The 18,778-nt window shown below is 51.4% G+C and overlaps 2 protein-coding genes across 8 annotated transcripts in view; both read left to right on the forward strand.

Moving 5' to 3' along the window:
- The window catches only part of shot (dystonin-like protein short stop), a 217,874-nt gene that overhangs the window by 159,440 nt on the left and 39,656 nt on the right, over positions 1 to 18,778 (forward strand). For all 7 annotated transcript variants that reach the window (XM_084579140.1, XM_084579142.1, XM_084579135.1 and 4 more), the window contains one exon: positions 270 to 13,523. In XM_084579140.1, the coding sequence (XP_084435266.1) occupies positions 270 to 13,523 (13,254 nt within the window). The remainder of the gene's footprint in view (positions 1 to 269; positions 13,524 to 18,778) is intronic.
- On the forward strand, positions 13,530 to 18,773 carry LOC146179508 (uncharacterized). Its single transcript, XM_084579143.1, has one exon. The coding sequence runs from the start codon at positions 13,794 to 13,796 to the stop codon at positions 18,234 to 18,236; it is 4,443 nt and encodes a 1,480-aa protein (XP_084435269.1). The 5' UTR covers positions 13,530 to 13,793; the 3' UTR covers positions 18,237 to 18,773.

An 18,778-nucleotide genomic window follows, 5' to 3' on the forward strand; every position in this document is an offset into this window, starting at 1 on the left:
AGGTGTTTTATTTAAAAATCTTTTTCCTGACACGACACTTGATTCAGACTGATGTTGGGCATCAGCGTCTCAGCATCCGTTCATCAGCATCAGCATTCAGCATTTGTTGGGCAAAAAACTAAAATCTGCCCTCATTGTCCCTCTAAGTATATCCGGCGTTTGGCATGATCGCAAGCAGTGTGGACTCACACCCGCTAGCTAGTTTGCCATTGCTGCTGCCGAGAGCCATGTGGTGATGGTGTCTTTTTTTTTTTTTCCTTTCTTCCCAGTGCACTGCAGTGCTGACAGAGACTAGCGCGGTCAAGACGCTGACTAAGACAAGGGAGTTCAAGACTTTCACAGAGACCAGTGCACCCAAAACATTTGCCGAGACTGGCGTGCCCAAGACACCTGCCACTGAGGCGACGGCCACCGAGCGAATCGCTCTGCTCGAGGTTGTCCGGAGTGGTGCCCTGAGGCTTGACCGTTGGGTCTTTGTGGACATTGCCACAGGGCAGGAGTACCCCTTGGACGAAGCTGTGGCTAGAGGTCTTCTGGATCCAAGGCTCAAGGCTGCTCTCTCGGAGCCTTGCGGCATCAGGGACGCTTCGGGGACGGAGCTAAGCCTGCGGGCTGCCATTGAAAAGCGGTTATACGACCCCGAAAGGGCCTGCCTCCTAAGTCCCAAAAGTGGTCGGCCAGTCACTGTTGAGGAGGCCATTCAGCTGAAAATTATAAAACGCGAAACTGTGGTGTACTTGATCAGGTTAGGGCTGGTCAGAGTGACTGAACTGTCGCTAGCTGAGGCGCGGGACAGGGGCTTGGTGAATCTTGTGACGGGCTTCGTTAATGACCCCAGTACGGGCATTCCAGTGCCCATTGACGAAGCATTTGCAAAGGGCTGGCTTGTGCGCGAGCGCGTTGGGGACAACGAGGGCATGACGCTTGCATTTGCTGTAGACAATGGACTGGTAGATAGCAACACTGGGAAGCTGAGGGACCAGCACTCTGGGGACGAGTACGCTTTACGCGAGGCACTGTCACGAGGCATTCTCTCGGCGGATACCGCAGAGGTGGTAGACACCCGTCGGGGAACCCTGGTGACACTGCCTCGTGCTCTGCGAGATGGATTATTGCTGGACACTGGTCGATACGTAAATCCCGCCACACTGGAACAACACACACTGACCGAGGCACGCAAGCGGCAGCTGCTGACTCCGCCTCTGACTCTCAAAGACACCCACGAACGTGGCCTTCTGGATGAGGATGGCCAGGTGCAGAATCCCTGGACGGGGGCGTGGATGACCCTCCTAGAGGCCATTGCCTGTGGCCTCCTTGACCCCTACGTCAAGTGCATTGTGCACCCGGGCACCCAGGAGGCACTGTCGCTGTCTGAAGCCCTCGCTCTGGGAATCATCACGCCCGAAGGCAAGTTTGTCAATGTGGTCACTCGAGAGGTGCTGACCTTGAGCCAGGCAGTGCGTCTGGGTCTGGTCACCTCCGTCTGCCAGAAAACAATTTTCGATGTCTCGGCCTTCCAGGACCCAGCATCGGGTGAGAGTTTGAGTTTTAATGAAGCTGTGACACGCGGTTGTTTGAACCCAAGAACGGGAGTTTTCACGTGTTCCGACACCGGCCGTGAGATTCCCTTCGAGAAACTTGTCGAGGAGCAGGTCATGCAACCACAGATATTCGACATGTTCCGTAGGAAGATTGGCTTGAAGGGAGAAAAAGGACTAGAGCTAACTCTTTCAGAGGCAGTGTTTGAAGGCCTTATTGATCCAAAGACTGGCCAAATAAGGGACAGGAAAACGAGGCTTCCCATTCCTTTGAAGGAAGCACTTGCGAAAGGTGTTATTACCCCTGAAGGAGCAGCCCTTTTGCGTGGCCTGCTGAGAATTACTGTTAGCACTGCCACTGTAACAAAGACCATCACCCGCTATGTTACAGTTTCATCACACGGCACACAAGATGCGCCATTGACTGCCGAGGATCGAACGCTTCAGGAAGCTGTGCAAAGTGGTCTGATTAGCCCAGACACAGACTGGCCCAAAGACATCGGCGATTTCGCCAAGCGAACGCCCGTGAAGCCGGAGCCAGTTATACGTACTGAGGCTCACCTTGTGTACGATAGAACACAGACCATGACTGGAGAAGGGGATGTGCCACGCAGCCTCAGCAAAGATGGCACACCTGTGTTGATGTCTGGTGAGTACGACATCACAGACCAAGTTGAGGAGCTTCTGAAAACTGGGTCACCGGAACAGCCGACTTCGAAGAAGCCTGGCTTGCCAGTGGCCACAGCAAAAAGGCCATCACCTTCTAGGGATGCTCCGGATTCCTCAAGGCCACAAAAAGAGCGCAAGGTCCCAATCACCCCTGCACCATCCCTGGCCGTCGATGAGGAGGAGAGCACACACACTATCACTTATCACATGACATCCAGGCATGAATACTTCGAGAAGTCTCGTGTTGTTCATGATGCAAGCACAGACACCGTGAGAGAAGTGTGTGATGAGGTCATTAGAGATTCTTCAGGACGGGAGAGGGTTCGTTCTAAAAGTCCAGAGATGAGAGAGAAGGATGTATCAGACAGGAAGGCACCGGCAGCAAAGGACAGGCACTCTGTGACCACAGTGGGCAAGACAGGTAAGCAGCCTGCTGAGAAGTCTCCTCCTAGAAAGGAAAGGAGTCCCACAAAAATTACCAAGAGCCAAGAAGTGCAGCCTGCTGCTGACAGCAAGAAGGCTGATTTTGCTCAACCAGTTCAGAAGACTTTGCACGAAAAACGTGATATTCCAGAGCGTGGAGATGTTGAGGATGCGAGGCTCTCAGTGACACAGACATCCGTCAGAACTGTGGACATTTCCCGTCATGAGAAACTTCCGCCAACAAAGAGGCCGGAGCATGCCCAGACCACAGAACCTCCGCCAAGTATTCCAGCTAAAGTTCGCAAAGGTTTGCCTTTTGATCAAGAGATGTCAGTACCAACAAAGTCTTCATTTACAGAACATGTGCTCGAAGAGGAAGTCACAGAGAAAAAGGAATCTTATCTGATTGAAGAGATGGTGGAAAAAACCGTGGAGGAGTCCAGAGGCCCAGGTGGCCATGATGTGTTGCCAGATGTTCACATGAATGGTGGGGCAGATGACTTCCGGCAAAGGGTGTTGGAAAGTGAAATTGAGTACTATGACTCTGAGCATTCTGTAGATGACAGGTTCAGTGTCACAGGCCTGCAACCTAAGCCGATTGCGAAACCAGAAATCCAACCTAAAGATGAGGTCCCTGCGAGACCAAAAAGCAGGGAACAGTCCCCATCAATACAGCAGCTGCCGCAAGAAAAAGGCCAAGGTTTCTTGCCTGAACAAAAGTCACCACGAAGGCCTGGAAGCAGGGAGACATCTCCACCGAAACAAAAAGTGCCAGCAATACCGAAAAGCAAAGAAGTTTCACCATCAAAAAGCATGCCTGAACCTATTGGATTTTTGCCTGATCAGAGTTCACCTGAAATGCTGGGAAGGAGAGATGTATCTCCACCTAAACAGGAGGCCAAAGTGCCAGATAGCAAAAGCAAACTTTTGCAGAAAGAAAAGGCACCTTCGTGGGGTAGAGACATGCCTCCACCAGCAAAGGCTCCTGTACTACCAGAAAGTAGAGATCGCTCTCCGCCTAAGCGAACACATGACATCGGAGATGTTTCGTCAACAAAAGAAGTTCCTTTCACCCCTGGGGGCAAGGATGTCTCGCCACTGAGGCAACCAGAGCTTCCACCACCTGAGAGCATGGATGTGTTTCCACCACAAAAAGAAGTGGAAACACCGGGACGTAGAGACTCCCCTTCTTTGCAACAGGAGCTTCCTCTGGCTCCTGAAGGCAAACCAAGGTCTCCAAAAAAGCAGAAGGCACCTGGAATACCAGCGAGCAGGGAATCATCTCCAGTGAAAAAAGCTTCTGGTTCACCAGAAAGGAGAGACACTTCCCCACTCAAGAAGACGCCTGCCACACCAGAGGAGGGGGTCAAGTCGCTCTTAGAGAGAGTGCCTGGAACTCCAGAGGATGCTGAAGTTGTACCGACGTCAGAGGTTCCTCGAACACCAGGGCAAAGAGATTTATTCCCACCAAAACATCCGGCAGGACGTCCTGATGTAAGGGATGTGTCTCCACTAAAAAAGACTCCTGGGGTAGTGGAGGGAACAGATGTGACTCCTCGGCAGCAGGCATCTGGAGTGCGAGATGGTAGAAGTGTGTCTCCGCTTAAAGAGGTTCCGAGATTACCTGACCAGGGAGATGTATCCCCACTACAGAAGACACCTGGAGCGCCCGGGAGAAGAGATGCATCACCACCTAAAAAGCTGCCTGGATCTCTTGACAAGGGGGATGTATCCCCCAAGAAAAAGGTACCAGGAACATCAGAGGGCACAGATTTAGTTCCACTGGAAAAGGTACCTTGTGCACCAGAGGGCAGAGATATGTCACCTCCCAAACCGGTTCTTGTGTCACCAGAGAAAGAAGTGTTCCCCCAACGAAAGCCACCAGAAACACCAGATGGCAGAGATGTGTCAGCACTGAAAAAAATACCTGGAACGCCAGAGGGCAGGGGTGTGTCACCACTGAAAGACATGCCTGAAGCGCTAGAGAGAAGTGAAATACTGTCACAGCCAAAAGTTCCTGGAAAAGCTGATGACAGAGATCTGTCTCCACCTAGAAGGGTTCCTGGAGTACCAGAGAAAGACTTGTCCCCAACGAAAAAGGAAAGGATGGACGTGTCACCGTCTAGAAAAGTTCTTGGGTCACCTCAGAAGAGAGATGTTTCATCTCCAAGAAAGTCTCCTGGAGCACTGGAACAAAAAGATGTGCTGTCATATCCAAAAACACCGGAGGCACCTCACAGCCAAAAAGCACCCGTAACTACAAAAGGCAGAGATATGTCCCCTATAAAGAGAGATGCGTCTCCACCAAAAAAACTGCCTGCATCACCGAAGGGCAAAGATGTGTCTGCTGTGCAGGAGACACCCGAAACACCAGAGACAAGAAGGGCATCACCGACGAAAGTGCCGCCTGAATCACCGGTGCAGAGAGGTCTGTCCCCACTAAAACAGGCACCTGGAACACCACAGGATAGGAGCACATCACCAACAAAAATGATTTCGGTTACACTCAAAGAAAGGGATGTGTCCCCACCAAAGAGAGCGCCTGAAACAACAGAGGAAAGCGATGTATCCCCTCTTCAAAAGGCACCTGCAACACCAGAGAGAGAGGTGTCTGCACTTAAAAAGCTGCCTGTTACACCAGATGAAAGAGAATTCTCTTTCCAAGGAAACGAGCCTGACGCCACTCAGAAAAAGTCTTTGTCACCTCTGAAGGAAGCCCCTGGCTTGCCAGAGGACAGGAACCTCTCACCAGCACTAAAGGAACTTGAACCACCAGAACACGGAGATACATCTCCATTGAAAAAGCCTGTAGCATTGAGAGAGGGAGATGTGCTTCCATTGCAAAAGTTGTCTGGTACACCAGAAGAAAGAGAAGTTTCATCACTAAAAAAGTCACTTGGAACACCAGAAAAAGCAGCAAAAAGAGGTGCATCTCCACCAAAGCAGGCACCAGAAATGCCAGGAAAAAGAGATGTGTCCCCACAAAAGCAGCTACCTGGTTCTCTAGAAAGACCAGGAAAGAGGGAAGTTTCTCTGCTAAAAAGAGATGTGCCAGAACTGGAAAAAGCACCTGAAAGGCCAGAAAAAAGAGATGTATCTCCTTCAAAAAAATCACTAGGAACTCCAGAATTGCAAAAGAGAGATGTATCTCCACCCAAAAAGTTGCCTGGGTTGCCAGATAAGCCAGACAGAAGGGATGCATCCCCACCCAAAAAAGCACCTGTACGGTCAGAAACACCAGAGAAACGGGACTTGTCTCCTCCCAAAACGGCTCCTAGTTCACCAGAAAAATCATGCGGAAAGGATGTGTCGCAGCTGGTAAAATCACCTGGATCACCAGAAAAGCCAGAAAGAAAAGATGCGTCTCTGCCTCAAAAATCGCCCGGGTCACCAGAAAAGCCCGAGAGAAGGGATTCGTCTCCACCAAAAAAGACACCTGTGTCACCAGAAAAGCTGGAAAAAGGGGATGCGTCTCCACCGAAAAAGACACCTGGGTCACCAGAAAAGATGGAGAGAAGGGATGTGTCTCCACCAAAGAAGACACCTGGGCCACCAGAAAAGATGGAGAGAAGGGATGTGTCTCCACCAAAAAAGACACCTGGGTCACCAGAAAAGCTGGAGAAAAGGGACGCGTCTCCACCAAAAAAGACACCTGTGTCACCAGAAAAGCCAGAGAGAAGGGATGTGTCTCCACCAAAAAAGACACCTGGGTCACCAGAAAAGCAAGAGAGAAGGGATGTCTCACCACCAAAAAAGACACCTGGGTTGCCAGAAAAGCTAGAGAGAACAGACATGTCTCCACCCGGAAAGACTCCCGGTTCACCAGAGAAGCCAGAAAGAGATATCTCTCTGCTGAAAAAGACACTTGGCTCACCGGAAAAACCAGTGGCAAGAGATGTGTCTCCACAGAAAATGGTGCCAGAAACACAGAAGGTGCCAGAGAAGAGAGATATGTCACCACCTAAAAAGGCTCATGATTCACCAAAAAAATTGGAAAAAAGAGGTATGTCACCCCCAAAGAAAACATCTGGATCACCAGAGAAACCTGAGAAAAGTGATGTCTCTCCTTTGATGAAGGCTCCCGGCACTCCTGAAAGTAAGGTTGTGTCCCCAATTGAAGAAAAGCCATATGATATACCTAGAAGTGACAAGTTGTCTCCATCAAAAGAGCAAGTATTTAAGACTACAGAGAGCAGTGTGCATGAGCTGGAGGTAGAGGTCCTAGACATACCTCCTGGTGGTTGGTATCTGAAGGATGCTATTGAACAAAAGTTGTTTGATGCCAAGGAAGGCCTGTTCCTCATACCAGGAACTGACAGGCTAGTGTCTCTTGAAGAGACACTGAAGATGCAGATTGTGAATTCCGATTCAGCTACTGTGCATGAGCCTGGGTCAAAGCGGGCGCTGCCTCTGACAAGAGCATTGGAAAAGAGCCTGCTCAATGCAACTGGACATTATCGAGATGCCAAGACAAGAGAGACATGGACCATGGAAGAGGCAATCAGGCGAAAGGTGGTGGTTCTCGTGGAGCGCCCAGACACCACGGCCCCTGGACATGGACCAGCAAGGTCAATCCATGTGACAAGGGTTGCTGGTCAGCCAGACATAGTCGAGGTAAAAGCAAGAGAACTGGAAGCACCCAAACAGGACTTCCCAAAATTCTCCGAACTTGAGGCAGAGCCTGTTCCAGATGTAGAGTCTAAGGCAGTTCTAGACAAACCGGTTTCAGCATTAGAAGTAGCTGGCATGTTGAAGGCTGCTCCAAAAAGTGAGGAAGTCATTATTAGAGATGTAAGCACAAACCAAGACATTAAACTGAAGGAAGCTGTTGAGAAAGGCATCGTAGATTTTGACACTGACAGCTACACTGACAGAAAAACTGGCCGCAGTTGGAAAATTGAGGAAGCAATCAAAAAGGGTATGCTTGCCATTGTTGGTGCACCACTTCTTCTGGGAATGAAAGCACTTGAAACACTCCGGGAAACGGCCAGTGATGAAACGGTTCATGCAACTGCTGTAGCTACCGAGCCTATCCGCACCACTCGAGAGATCACTAAAGTGGTTCGTCACACAAGCTTGCACATCAGAGATGCTGCCACCGGGCGGGAAGTACCCTTAGACGAAGCAGTGGCTCTAGGTCTGCTTGATGCAGAGTCTGCTCAAGAGTTGCAGAATGGCTCTAAGACCACTGAACAGTGTGTGCACACGACAACAACGGTTCTTGTCACAGATCCTGTGACTGGAGAGACGATGACTTTGGCAGAGGCCCTGAAGCAAGGCCAGCTTGAGCCAGAAACTGCAGCCATGCTTCAGCGTTCTAACGTCACTGGTGTTGTGACTAGTGTGCAGACCTGCCTCGAGGGTTCGGACACAGGCAGCACAGTGGCATACCAGGAACTGTTGAGTGCTCCCAAGGATGTGACCAGTAAGCACGTAGAAGAGGCAAGGTACGGGGTGCCTCGGTTCGAGGTAACCCTTGGGAGGGCTACGTCATCCCAGCAGCCCACTCTACAGAAAGTCCGTCGACTGGTTCTGAGCCCAACAGAGGCCCAGCGTAGAGGACTTGTCGACCAGGGCCTAGTTCTGGAGCCACAGCAGGGCCGCTGGCTGCCAACGAAGGAGGCTGAAGTCGCTGGCCTTGTGGAGTCTCCCTCAGGGAATGTGCTCATGCCTGTGGGGCGACCATTGTCTCTCCCTGAGCTTGTAGCACAGGGGCTTGTGGAGCCAGCTGCCCAGCGTGTTGTGCACCCAGAGACTGGCTCTCTCTTAACACTGGAAGAGGCTGTTCTCTGCGACATTGCAAACCCAATGTCCATGGTGCCAGGTCCAGAGTTCCCCGTGACCTTGAAGGAAGCACTTGCTTCCAAGATTGTCGACAAGGAGTCGGGCTCTGTCATTGTGACACCAGGTTCTTCAGTACCTCTGGTGACGGCCGTCCAGGAGCTGAAGCTATTTGACAAGATTGATGCACCTGAAGTGTTGGTTCCCATACCAAAACTCGCGCTCACTTTCCCCATTGCGCTTCAGCGGGGTGTGATAGAGGTTACTGATGGGACATACACTCACCCGGTGAAAAAAGAAAAGATGACTATTTCACAGGCCATCAAGGATGGTTTACTTTTGCCCACTTCATCTCTCCCCACTGATGATAGTGTAGATGTGTGCGAAGCAATTAAACAGGGTCTGATTGATCAGAAGACTCTGTCCATGAGGCATCCTCGGACTGGGCAAGAGGTGCCAGTAGAGGATGCGATGGACTCGGGTCTCTTGCAATTGCTTCCGTTTGATAGGTCGCAGCTGATGGCTCATAGAAAGATTGAGCGCAGCATCAGATACATAGAGCCTGTCTCTCACTACACTACTGTAACTCTGCAAAAAGTTCATCGACTGGTTCTGAGCCCCACGGAGGCCCAGCGCAGAGGGCTAGTTGACAGCAAGGGATTGGTGCTGGAGCCGCAGCAGGGCTGCTGGCTGCCTGCAAATGAGGCTGAAGCTACCGGTCTCCTGGATGCCTCCACAGGGAACATTATCATGCCTGTGGGGCGGCCACTGTCACTTCCCGAGCTTGTGACACAAGGGCTTGTGGAGCCTACGGCCCAGCGCGTTGTACATCCGGAGACTGGCTGTCTCTTAACTTTGGAAGAGGCTGTTCTTTGTGACATTGCAAACCCAATGTCCATGGTGCCAGGCCCAGAGTTCCCTTTGACCCTGGAGGATGCACTAACTTCCGAAGTTATTAACAGAGAGTCGGGCTGTATAAATTTGTCACCAAGCTCTTCGGTGCCTCTGGTGGATGCCGTCCAGGAGCTTAAGCTGTTCGACAGAATTGATGCACCCAAAGTGCTTGTCCCAATTCCAAAACTAGCCCTCACTTTTCCCATCGCACTTCAGCGAGGTGTGGTTAATGTGACTGACAGTACGTACACACACCCAGTGACAAATGTAAAAGTGACCATTGAGCAGGCCATTAAGGATGGCTTACTTATGCCCACTCCGTCTCTCCCCATTGATGACAGTGTAGACGTATGCGAAGCAATTAAGCGAGGTCTGATCAACCAGAAATCCCAGACCATGAAACATCCACGAACAGGGCAAAATGTACCTATAGAAGACGCAATGGACTCTGGTCTCCTGCAGCTTGTTCCATTCGATAGGTCACAGCTGATGTCTCATGGAAAGATGGAGCGCAGCATCAAATACATTGGGCCTATTTCTCCCCACACTACAATAACTTTGCAGAAAGTTCGTCGGCTGGTTCTGAGTCCCGAAGAGGCCCAGCGCAGAGGGCTTCTTGACAAGGGCTTAGTCCTGGAGCCACAGCAGGGCCGCTGGCTGCCAGCAGCTGAGGCAGAAGCAGCCGGCCTCGTGGACTCTTCCACAGGGAATGTGTTCATGCCTGTGGGGAGGCTGCTGTCCCTCCCTGAGCTTATACAACAAGGAGTTTTTGAGCCAGATGCCCAACGTGTTGTGCATCCAGAGAATGGCTCTCTCTTAACTCTCGAGGAGGCTGTTTTGTGCGACGTTGCCAACCCACTGTCTATGGTGCCAGGTCCAGAGTCCCCTTTAACCCTGGAGGAAGCACTTGCTTCGGAGATTGTCGACCGGGAGTCTGGTTCTATAACTGTGGCACCAGGCTCTTCAGTGCCCCTGGTTACTGCCATCCAAGAGCTTAAGCTATTTGACAGAATTGATGTACCTGAAGTGCTGGTCCCCATACCAAAACTTGCTCTTACTTTTCCCATCGCACTTCAGCGAGGTGTGGTTAATGTGGCTGACAGCATGTACACCCACCCCGTAACAAAACAAAAGGTGGCCATCGCGCAGGCCATCAAGGATGGCTTACTTCTTCCCACGCCATCTGTTCCCACTAATGATAGTGTAGATGTATGTGAAGCAATTAAGCAGGGTCTGATTGATCAGAAGACTTTGACCATGAGACATCCTCGAACTGAGCAAGATGTACCAGTGGAGGATGCAATGGACTCGGGTCTTCTGCAACTTGCTCCATTCGATAGGTCACAGCTGATGACTCGTAGAAAGATTGAGCGATGCTTCAGATACTTGGGGCCCGTGTCTCACCATACTACAGTAATTAAAGGTCTGACAATTATAATTAAGTCGGGCTACACAATGCTTGGTCCAGACCAAATTCAAAATGTGGACACTAATGAAATTCTCGCTTTAGATGAGGCTAAACGACTTGGAATCGTCCAAGTTCAGGAGTCTGTTGAGAGGCCAACTTTAATGGAAGCTGTCGAGCAGGGCATTGTAGATTTGGAAGAGGGTTTGTATAGTGCACATGGCATTACGTTGCCGATTAATGAGGCATTTTCTGCACGCCTCTTAGCTCGTGACAGTTCACGCTCACCACTGCCTGGCAAGTACACCTTGATCCAATTGTTTGAATTGTATTATGATGATGATATGCATTTGTTTTGGATCCCAGACAGCAGCCAGCCTTTGAGCCTTGATGAAGTGACCAAAGCCGGCTATCTAGTCCTAAGCACAGTGCTGCTTGACATTGATGAAGGACGTGTCTTTACTGTACAAGACGGGATCAGTTCTGGCTACATTGACACTGAAACTGAAATGCTGAGAAGGCATGGCCGAGAGCCATTGCCAATTTGGGAGGCTATTAGATCTGGTTTTCTTGTAGTCATTGATGCACCATTACTTTCAATGCTGCCAAGGAAGTTCGGACCAGTGCCTTATGTTGAGTGTGAATCGCCACCCGGGGAATCTGTGGTGCCGAAGAGGCCAGCCAGGAAAGTGCGACCTGAGTCACCAAGCACGAAGAAAACCACAGTTAGTCCACTGCTGCCAAGCAAAGATGTACCCAAGTCCCCAGGAAAAGAAGATTTGAGGTCTCCACCCAAGGATGTTGCCCGGAAGTCCCCTCTTAAGGAAGCTCCTTCAAGGTCTCCTACCAAAGAAGTCTCAGAGTCGCCTACAAAGGCACTCACCAGGTCTCCAACCAAGGAGCCTGTCCCCAAGTCTGCACCTAAGGAAGTCATACCAGGGTCACCAGACAGAGAAGTTGAACAAAAGACTCCAGCTAAAGAGGTCGCTCCAAAGTCTCCTACCAAGGAAGTTGCTCCAAAGTCTCCAGCCAAGGAAGTGACTGTGAGACCGCCGACAAAAGAAGTGGCTCCCATAAAAGAGCCTGCTGGCAAGGAATCTGTTCCAAGGTCACTAGACAGGGAAGTTGAACAAAAGGTTTCAAGCGAAGAAGTTGCTTCAAGGTCTCCAACTAAGGAACCTTCTTCTAAATCTTCTCCTAAGGAGGTCATTACAAGGTCACCAGATAGAGAAGTTGAACGAAGGACTCCAGCCAGAGAAGTGACTCCGATGTCACCGGCTAAGGAAGTGGCAACTAAGTCTCCAACTAGGGAAGCGGCTCCTAAGTCTCCCACGAAGGAAGTGGCTCCTAAGTCTCCCACGAAGGAAGTGGTTCCTAAGTCTCCCACGAAGGAAGTGGCTCCTAAGTCTCCCACGAAGGAAGTGGCTCCTAAGTCTCCCACGAAGGAAGTGGCTCCTAAGTCTCCCACGAAGGAAGTGGCTCCTAAGTCTCCCACGAAGGAAGTGGCTCCTAAGTCTCCCACGAAGGAAGTGGCTTCGAAGTCTCCCACCAAGGAAGTGTCTCCGAAATCTCCCATCAAGGAAGAGGCCCTGAAGTCCACCTCCAAGGAAGTGGCCCTGAAGTCCACCTCCAAGGAAGTGGCCCCGAAGTCCCCCTCCAAGGAAGTGGCCCCGAAGTCCCCCTCCAAGGAAGTGGCCCCGAAGTCCCCCTCCAAGGAAGCGGCCTCGGAGTCTCCAACCAAGGAAGCGGCCCCGAAGTCTCCAACAAAGGAAGCGGCCCCGAAGTCTCCAACCAAGGAAGCGGCCCCGAAGTCTCCAACCAAGGAAGTGGCCCCGAAGTCTCCAACCAAGGAAGGGGCCCCGAAGTCTCCACCAAAGGAAGCACCTCCATCTCCACCTAAAGATATTGCAAGGAAGATGATATCCAAGGAGGCTTCACCAAAATCTCCAGTCAAGGAACTTGTCACAAAGACCCCAGCCAGACAAGCCGCTCCGAAATCCCCACCAAAGGAAGTCACTTCAAGAGCGCCAGCCAAAGAAACTGGTCAGAAACTTTTGCCCAGAGAGAGTCCTTCAAAAATGCCAAGCAAGCCTGTGGATCAGAGACCACCGGCCAGGACACCACCTGGCCAGCCAGCTCAAACTGAGGAGGCTGTTCTGCCAAGCACTGAGGTGTCCACATTTAGCAGCACAGAAGTGATTGTGAAACAGACGTTCACTGAGTATCGAAAAGACTATGAGGCTGAGCTGGTGGTTGGACAGAAGCTGCCATTGCGGACGCTTATTCAGGGTGATGCATTGGCACCCAGAAACTTCTTGGTGTTTATTCCAAGCTCTGGGCGAACATTGCGCTTGGAAGATGCACTGGCCACGCGGCAGGTGACCGAAGACAACACAGTGATGGTGCGAAGCATGAATGAGCTTGTCGTCATGGACCAAGTACTTCCAGAGTTCACACTCGACTCTGCCTCATCTGAGGGTCTCTATGACTCTAAGCGCAAAACGTTCACAAACCCCAAAACCAAAAAGCCAATCTCGTTTGCTGAATTTGTGGCCAGAAAATTTGTTGATCTGTCCAACATCACCATTCAGGACTTCAAGAGCAAGAAGATGATTACTCTGGAGGAGGCTCTTGAACGAGACATAGTGGACCGTGAAACAGGAGAGATGGTGCATCCAGAAACAAAGAAGCGAGTCTCCTTCTTTGAAGCTAGCGTCTTGGGCTGGATTGTGTGGGAGACCATAAGTGCCACCCATACAGGGCAGCTGACTCTAGCTCAGGCAATTCGAGGGCTCAGCTTTGACCAGGAAAAGGTAACTTTCTGTCATCCTTTGCTACAAGGTGTCTCTGGGTTGCATGAGGCACTTTGCAATCGTGTTATAAACCCATCTTCCATTTTAGTTTACTCTGGGGTGCTGGATAGGGTTGTACCTTTGACAGAGCTGCCTACTCACCTTGGAAGCTTGGAGTCGAACTGTTACATACACCCCTTCACTGGGGCTGTATTGAGTTTAGACCAGGCCCTTGAATCTGGTTACCTGCAGTCGGATAGGAACGCAGTGAGTATTCCTGTTGCTGTAGAAATGGGCTTATATGACAGAACTGCGAAATGTTTCAACCACCCGGATTCAGGGGAGCAGCTAAATGTTTTGCAGGCAATTCAGCAGGGCATCATAGACGGGTTTGGCACAGTGGTGGTAGACCCTGAGAGCAACACACACATTCCTCTTGTGCGTGCTGTTGAGGTTGGCGTTGTCAACGTGGAAGATTGCAGTGCAGCCTCACTACCCTTGGAATTAGCCATCTGTCGAGGCCTCGTAGTAGACAAGTCCAAGTGCCCATCTGGAGACATTAGAGACCCCAGGACTGGAAGGCCAGTAGGGCTGTGGAGCGCTGTACGAAGTGGTCTGATTGATGCCGAACGACTGAGAGTGCGTGCTGGTGAGAGCCGCCTGGTTTCTTGTGCCGAGGCAGTACGGTTGGGCCTACTGGAAGGCTCCAGTGGATTTTGGCTGGGGCCTCCTCAGCTGACAGCCGATGAAGCCCTTCGCTGGGGCTTCCTTCTGGATTCAGCCATACCCATGCCCCTGCAGAATGCCCTGGTGCTTGGTCTCTACTGCCCCAGCACAGGCATGCTGCGCCGGCCGGGTGGCCGGGGGCCACCACTGACCGTGCAGGCTGCCGTTCACCAGGGTGTTCTTGAGCCGGATGTTCTTACCATCAAAGTAGCGCACAATGGAGAGATGTTATCCTTGACTGAAGCTGTGGGTGCAGGTCTTCTTGATCCCATTGCGGGCACAGTTTTGGACACAGAGAGTAACGTTACTGTGGACCTCTATGAAGCAATAGGCAGAGGGTTGATTCTGCCTGTAGCCAAGGTCCTGCCACTCCTGGAGATTGTGATGAGAAGTTTCTACTCTCCCAGCACCGGGCTAATATCGAGCCCCTTCTGTGAACGCCCACAGTGTCTCCGTGATGCCATCAGATCGGGCTTTGTGAACACTAGTTCAACCATGGTCTTTTCAGAAAGCTGCTTGCTGCCCTTCTCAAAAGCTGTGGATCGGGGCTTGATTGATGATCGAGCAGGAGTTCTCAGAGTTGTCGACGGGCCCATGGATCTTAAGTTGGGCTTTGAGAGGTGTCTCCTTTTGGACATTTCGCCACCTTTAAGCCTCAAGATGGCATTGTGCGTAGGGATATTTGATGATCAGAGTGGTCATTTCGTAGATCCAGCTAGCGGCAGTTTGCTCACCCTTGCAGAGGCCCTTGTGGAGCGCCTTGTTGACGATACTTCCACAAGGGTTTTGCGGAGCAAGAAGGACACACGCCGAACGTTGATTTTGTCTGAAGCTCTGTCTGTTGGAAAAATTGACAAACACTGTTCAAAATATGTCGCCGAAGATGGGGCCTTGATTCCGCTGGGGTCATGTTTTAAAGAGGGGCTGATGTTGAATGTTCAGCCAAGCACGCCACTTCAGCGGCTGATAAGAGAAGGCTGCTACTTGGAAAGCTCAAACCGGTTCAGCATACGAGGGCTCAGCCACACGGTCTCCCTTGGTGAGGTGGTGGCACGCCGGCTGGTGGATCCCTTCTTGCCATTTCTGCCTCAACCTGGGCAAGAGCCAATGCATCTAGCAGAATCATGCAGGCTGGGGCTGATGGAACTATCATTAGGCTTGATCAGGGATGGGCAGCAGCTGGTTCCTTTAGTGAAAGCCCTGGAAGTCGGCCTTGTGATTGACCTGGAGAAACCCTTGACGCTGGTTGAAGCAGTCCAGCTGGGCTTCTGTGACCCAGAATCTGGACGACTCCTCCACCCTGTGGAGGGTTCCTTCTTAAACCTGGACGAGGCTCTTGAGCTAGGCATTGTGACAACTCGCGACAGCTACGTCAAGGATACACAGACTGGTCAGTTCATGACACTCACTGAAGCTCTGGCAAGAAATGTGGTTGATTCCATTCACAACCGTTACATTCCACGAGAACTGAACCTCTACAAAGCTGTGTTCGCCAAGTTGATAATACATGCTAAAATGCCGCTGAGCCTGTGTCAGGCATTTGCTGATGAACTGTTTGACGAAGACAGTGGAAAGTTTCTGGACCCAAGATCCTCGGAGCTTCTTGGTTTCAAGGACGCCATGAACCGTGGCTTGCTTGATAGGCGAAGCATGTTGCAGGAATCTGCATCCTCTGCTTTTAGAAGTAGTCGTGGCAATATTGTTTCAGGCAGCGGACTACCGCTTGCTGCGCCAGCTCAAGGAGGCTCCGCAGAAAAGCAGGATCATCGGGGCCCAAGTAGTGAGATTGGGAACCTTCAACGAGGAATGAAGATTTCTGATAGGGCTCGCAGTGGCATGGGTTTAGGCTTCCCTCGCTCCACAAAGCAAGCTGCTGAGCCTGCCATTAGCAGCGTGCACCATGCATCTAGACGGGAACTTACTTCCCCAGGAGATCCTTCCCAGGCACAGTCTTCCCCACAAGTAGCGGAAGAACTCAAGTTTCCGCTGCAGAGGCAAATTGTACAAGAGACTGTGTTAGCAGCCGAAATGCTGCCTGTCATCAAGGGAGAGCAAGATTTGCGTCCAGCTGCATCAGTGCCCTTCGAAGAGTCATGCAGGGTGGATGATGGTACAGCTGTCTCGATGTCAAGAGTGCATTTGGATGAAAGCGCAGGGCCAATTTTTGCTTCACTGGTGCCTAGCAAAAGTTCACACTTGCCTCATTTTGCTGCCTTTAAAGAGCAACTCGCTCGAGCTTTTAAAAAGAGTGCCGAAATTCACGACCCAACCTTTGCCACCAGGGAGGTAGCATTCGATTCTCCAAAACCCTTAGAGAAGCATTGCCGTTCCTTGCCATCATTGCAGATTGCTAGTTTCACCGCACTTGGGAGCCCTCATTGGGGCGAGTTTGATGACTCAAGCACGCCTGATCTGCAGTCTTGGGAATTTGGCCATGCTCTTAAGGCTCTAGCTGGCAAGCCTTCTGAAAGCATTATTAAGGGTGAACGACAGAGCATTGGGCCCCAGGAAAGGAAGCTTGAACACCTTTTTCAGGTTCCAAGCGGTACTAATCAAGAAGTCAAGACTGCCTCCTCAGATATGTCTGACGACACTGAGGAAATTGGCTTTTCCTGCCAGAAAGGAGAGCAGAGCTTCGATGAAGCAGTACAGCCTTCCACTAGGGAAGAGACAGCAAAAGATTTTGATTCACTGGCACCCATAAAGGCTGTCTGTAAAGTGGCTTTTCACACAGAGCATGACAGGGCAACGAGCACTGCAAAGGTGCACTTGCGACCTTCCCCCCACCTTGTTGGACTGGATGATGCAGGGAAGGGAGAGAGACGTGAACGCAAAAGTGGAGAGCGTACACCATCCGGTCGCTCCAAGGACGGACGTCAGGAACAGTATTTACATCCTACGATAGGTCATCAAGAGCACTCAGTGGTTGTCCACGTTGAAGCGATTGATGATGGCATCGATACAGTCAGAGTTGAAATTGCTGAAAATAGGCCAGCATTTCCAGAGGGCTGGCAAGGTGGCGTGGGCATGAATGGAGGTACCGGTGCTGTTGTTCATTTAAGGCAGGACTTTGGGGCAGACGAGATGGTTGACATGGGTGTGTCAAAGTTGCCACCAAGGAAGGATTTGGCACCATCCTGCCCAACTGGCCGGACTGCTGAAATGTGGGCGTCACCCTCAGGAGGCGGCGCTCCATCTTTGTCACCTAGCTTTGAGCATGAGCATGTTTCTCCCAAAGATGGTCCTGCTTCAAGTACTGAGCAGTGGCACAGTGACAAGAAGTTATTCAGAAAAGTGTTTAGCCCAGCGGGACGGGTTTTTGGTCAGGGAATGCGTGACAAGCCTGGAACCAGTACGCAGGCACAATCTCCTCATCCACAGCCTTTAAGCTTTGACGAAGTCTTAACCGAAGGCAGCTTGTGTCCAAGAACTGGCCAAGTTACTGACCAAGACTGCAGAAACACGTTTACTTTGCTGGGGGCCTCTGAGCATGGCTTTTTGGACTCAAGCTCCTTTCTTGTGAAGGACACGTTAGGTAAGAGGCTGCTGAACCTGCAAGATGCCATAAGAGAAGGCATTCTGGATGTGGAAACGGGGACGGTCTTAGCGGCCACCGACTGTGGGCAGATATCATTTGGGGATGCCCTTGCGCGTCGCATTTTTGTGACTCCACATAGCCCACTGTCGCTGAGTGAAGCCCTCGAATATGGTGTGTACCGGCCAGCTGAGGGCATGGTGGCGTGCCCATGGACGGGCCGCTGGATGCCAGTAACTGAGCGACACCTGCCACCCTGGATTGATCAGAGTGCACCAGATGGCTCACTTCTCACAGCTTCCAAGTCCCAAAGCCTTCAAGCCAGCCAGGCAGGTGTTGACAGAAGGACTGGTGCCCCACACCCCACACAGGACAGGGTAAGGGGGGGGGGGGGGGGGACGCGGGAATTACACTGCACCATGGTAAAACCACTGCACTTCCATTGCTCCGATTGTCTGCACCAGCTGAACTAAACAAGAAGGCAGAGAGCCTTGTGCATCACTGACCAGTACGGCACTGTGCTCTCACTCCGCACACTGTGACTTACCAGGTGTAAAGTGGTGCATGCCTCATTCATGGCATCGCCCTTGCTGACAGCAGAGGCGCTGCAATTCAGTTTTGAAGGTGATGAAATTTCCAGGAACTTTGCAAGTGCGAGGCCCCTACTGCTGTAAAGCAGCCCCAAGGTTGCTCCAGCTCGAAAGGCTTGTGCAGCCATTGCCATCTGGTGAAGGGAAGTCTCGCAGCCACCCAAACCTCCCTGGTTATGTTTACTAACTGCTCCAGCACGTGACTCATGTCTTCCGCCGGGCCTCGACAGGGTAAGGGAGACTGCACTGCACACCGGACGTTCACCACACTCCGTATCAAAATGGCCCCCCACCCCGTCAGCCCCCGGGTTGAGTGGCTAACTGTTTTTCCTCCTCCTCCTGCTCCTCCCAGCACTGCTCTCACCATGAGGCTTCTGTGAGAAAGCCGCGTGTGGCTGACCCTGTGTGCATGCACTTTTTCCCCA

This window comes from Amblyomma maculatum, chromosome 9, assembly GCF_055883805.1.
Source record: "Amblyomma maculatum isolate TAMU_Amacu chromosome 9, ASM5588380v1, whole genome shotgun sequence".
Taxonomy (NCBI): Eukaryota; Metazoa; Arthropoda; class Arachnida; order Ixodida; family Ixodidae; genus Amblyomma; species Amblyomma maculatum.

Coding starts and splice junctions, on each gene's coding strand:
- LOC146179508 (XM_084579143.1), top strand. CDS start 13,794: ATGGGCTTATATGACAGAACTGCGAAATGTTTCAACCACCCGGATTCA.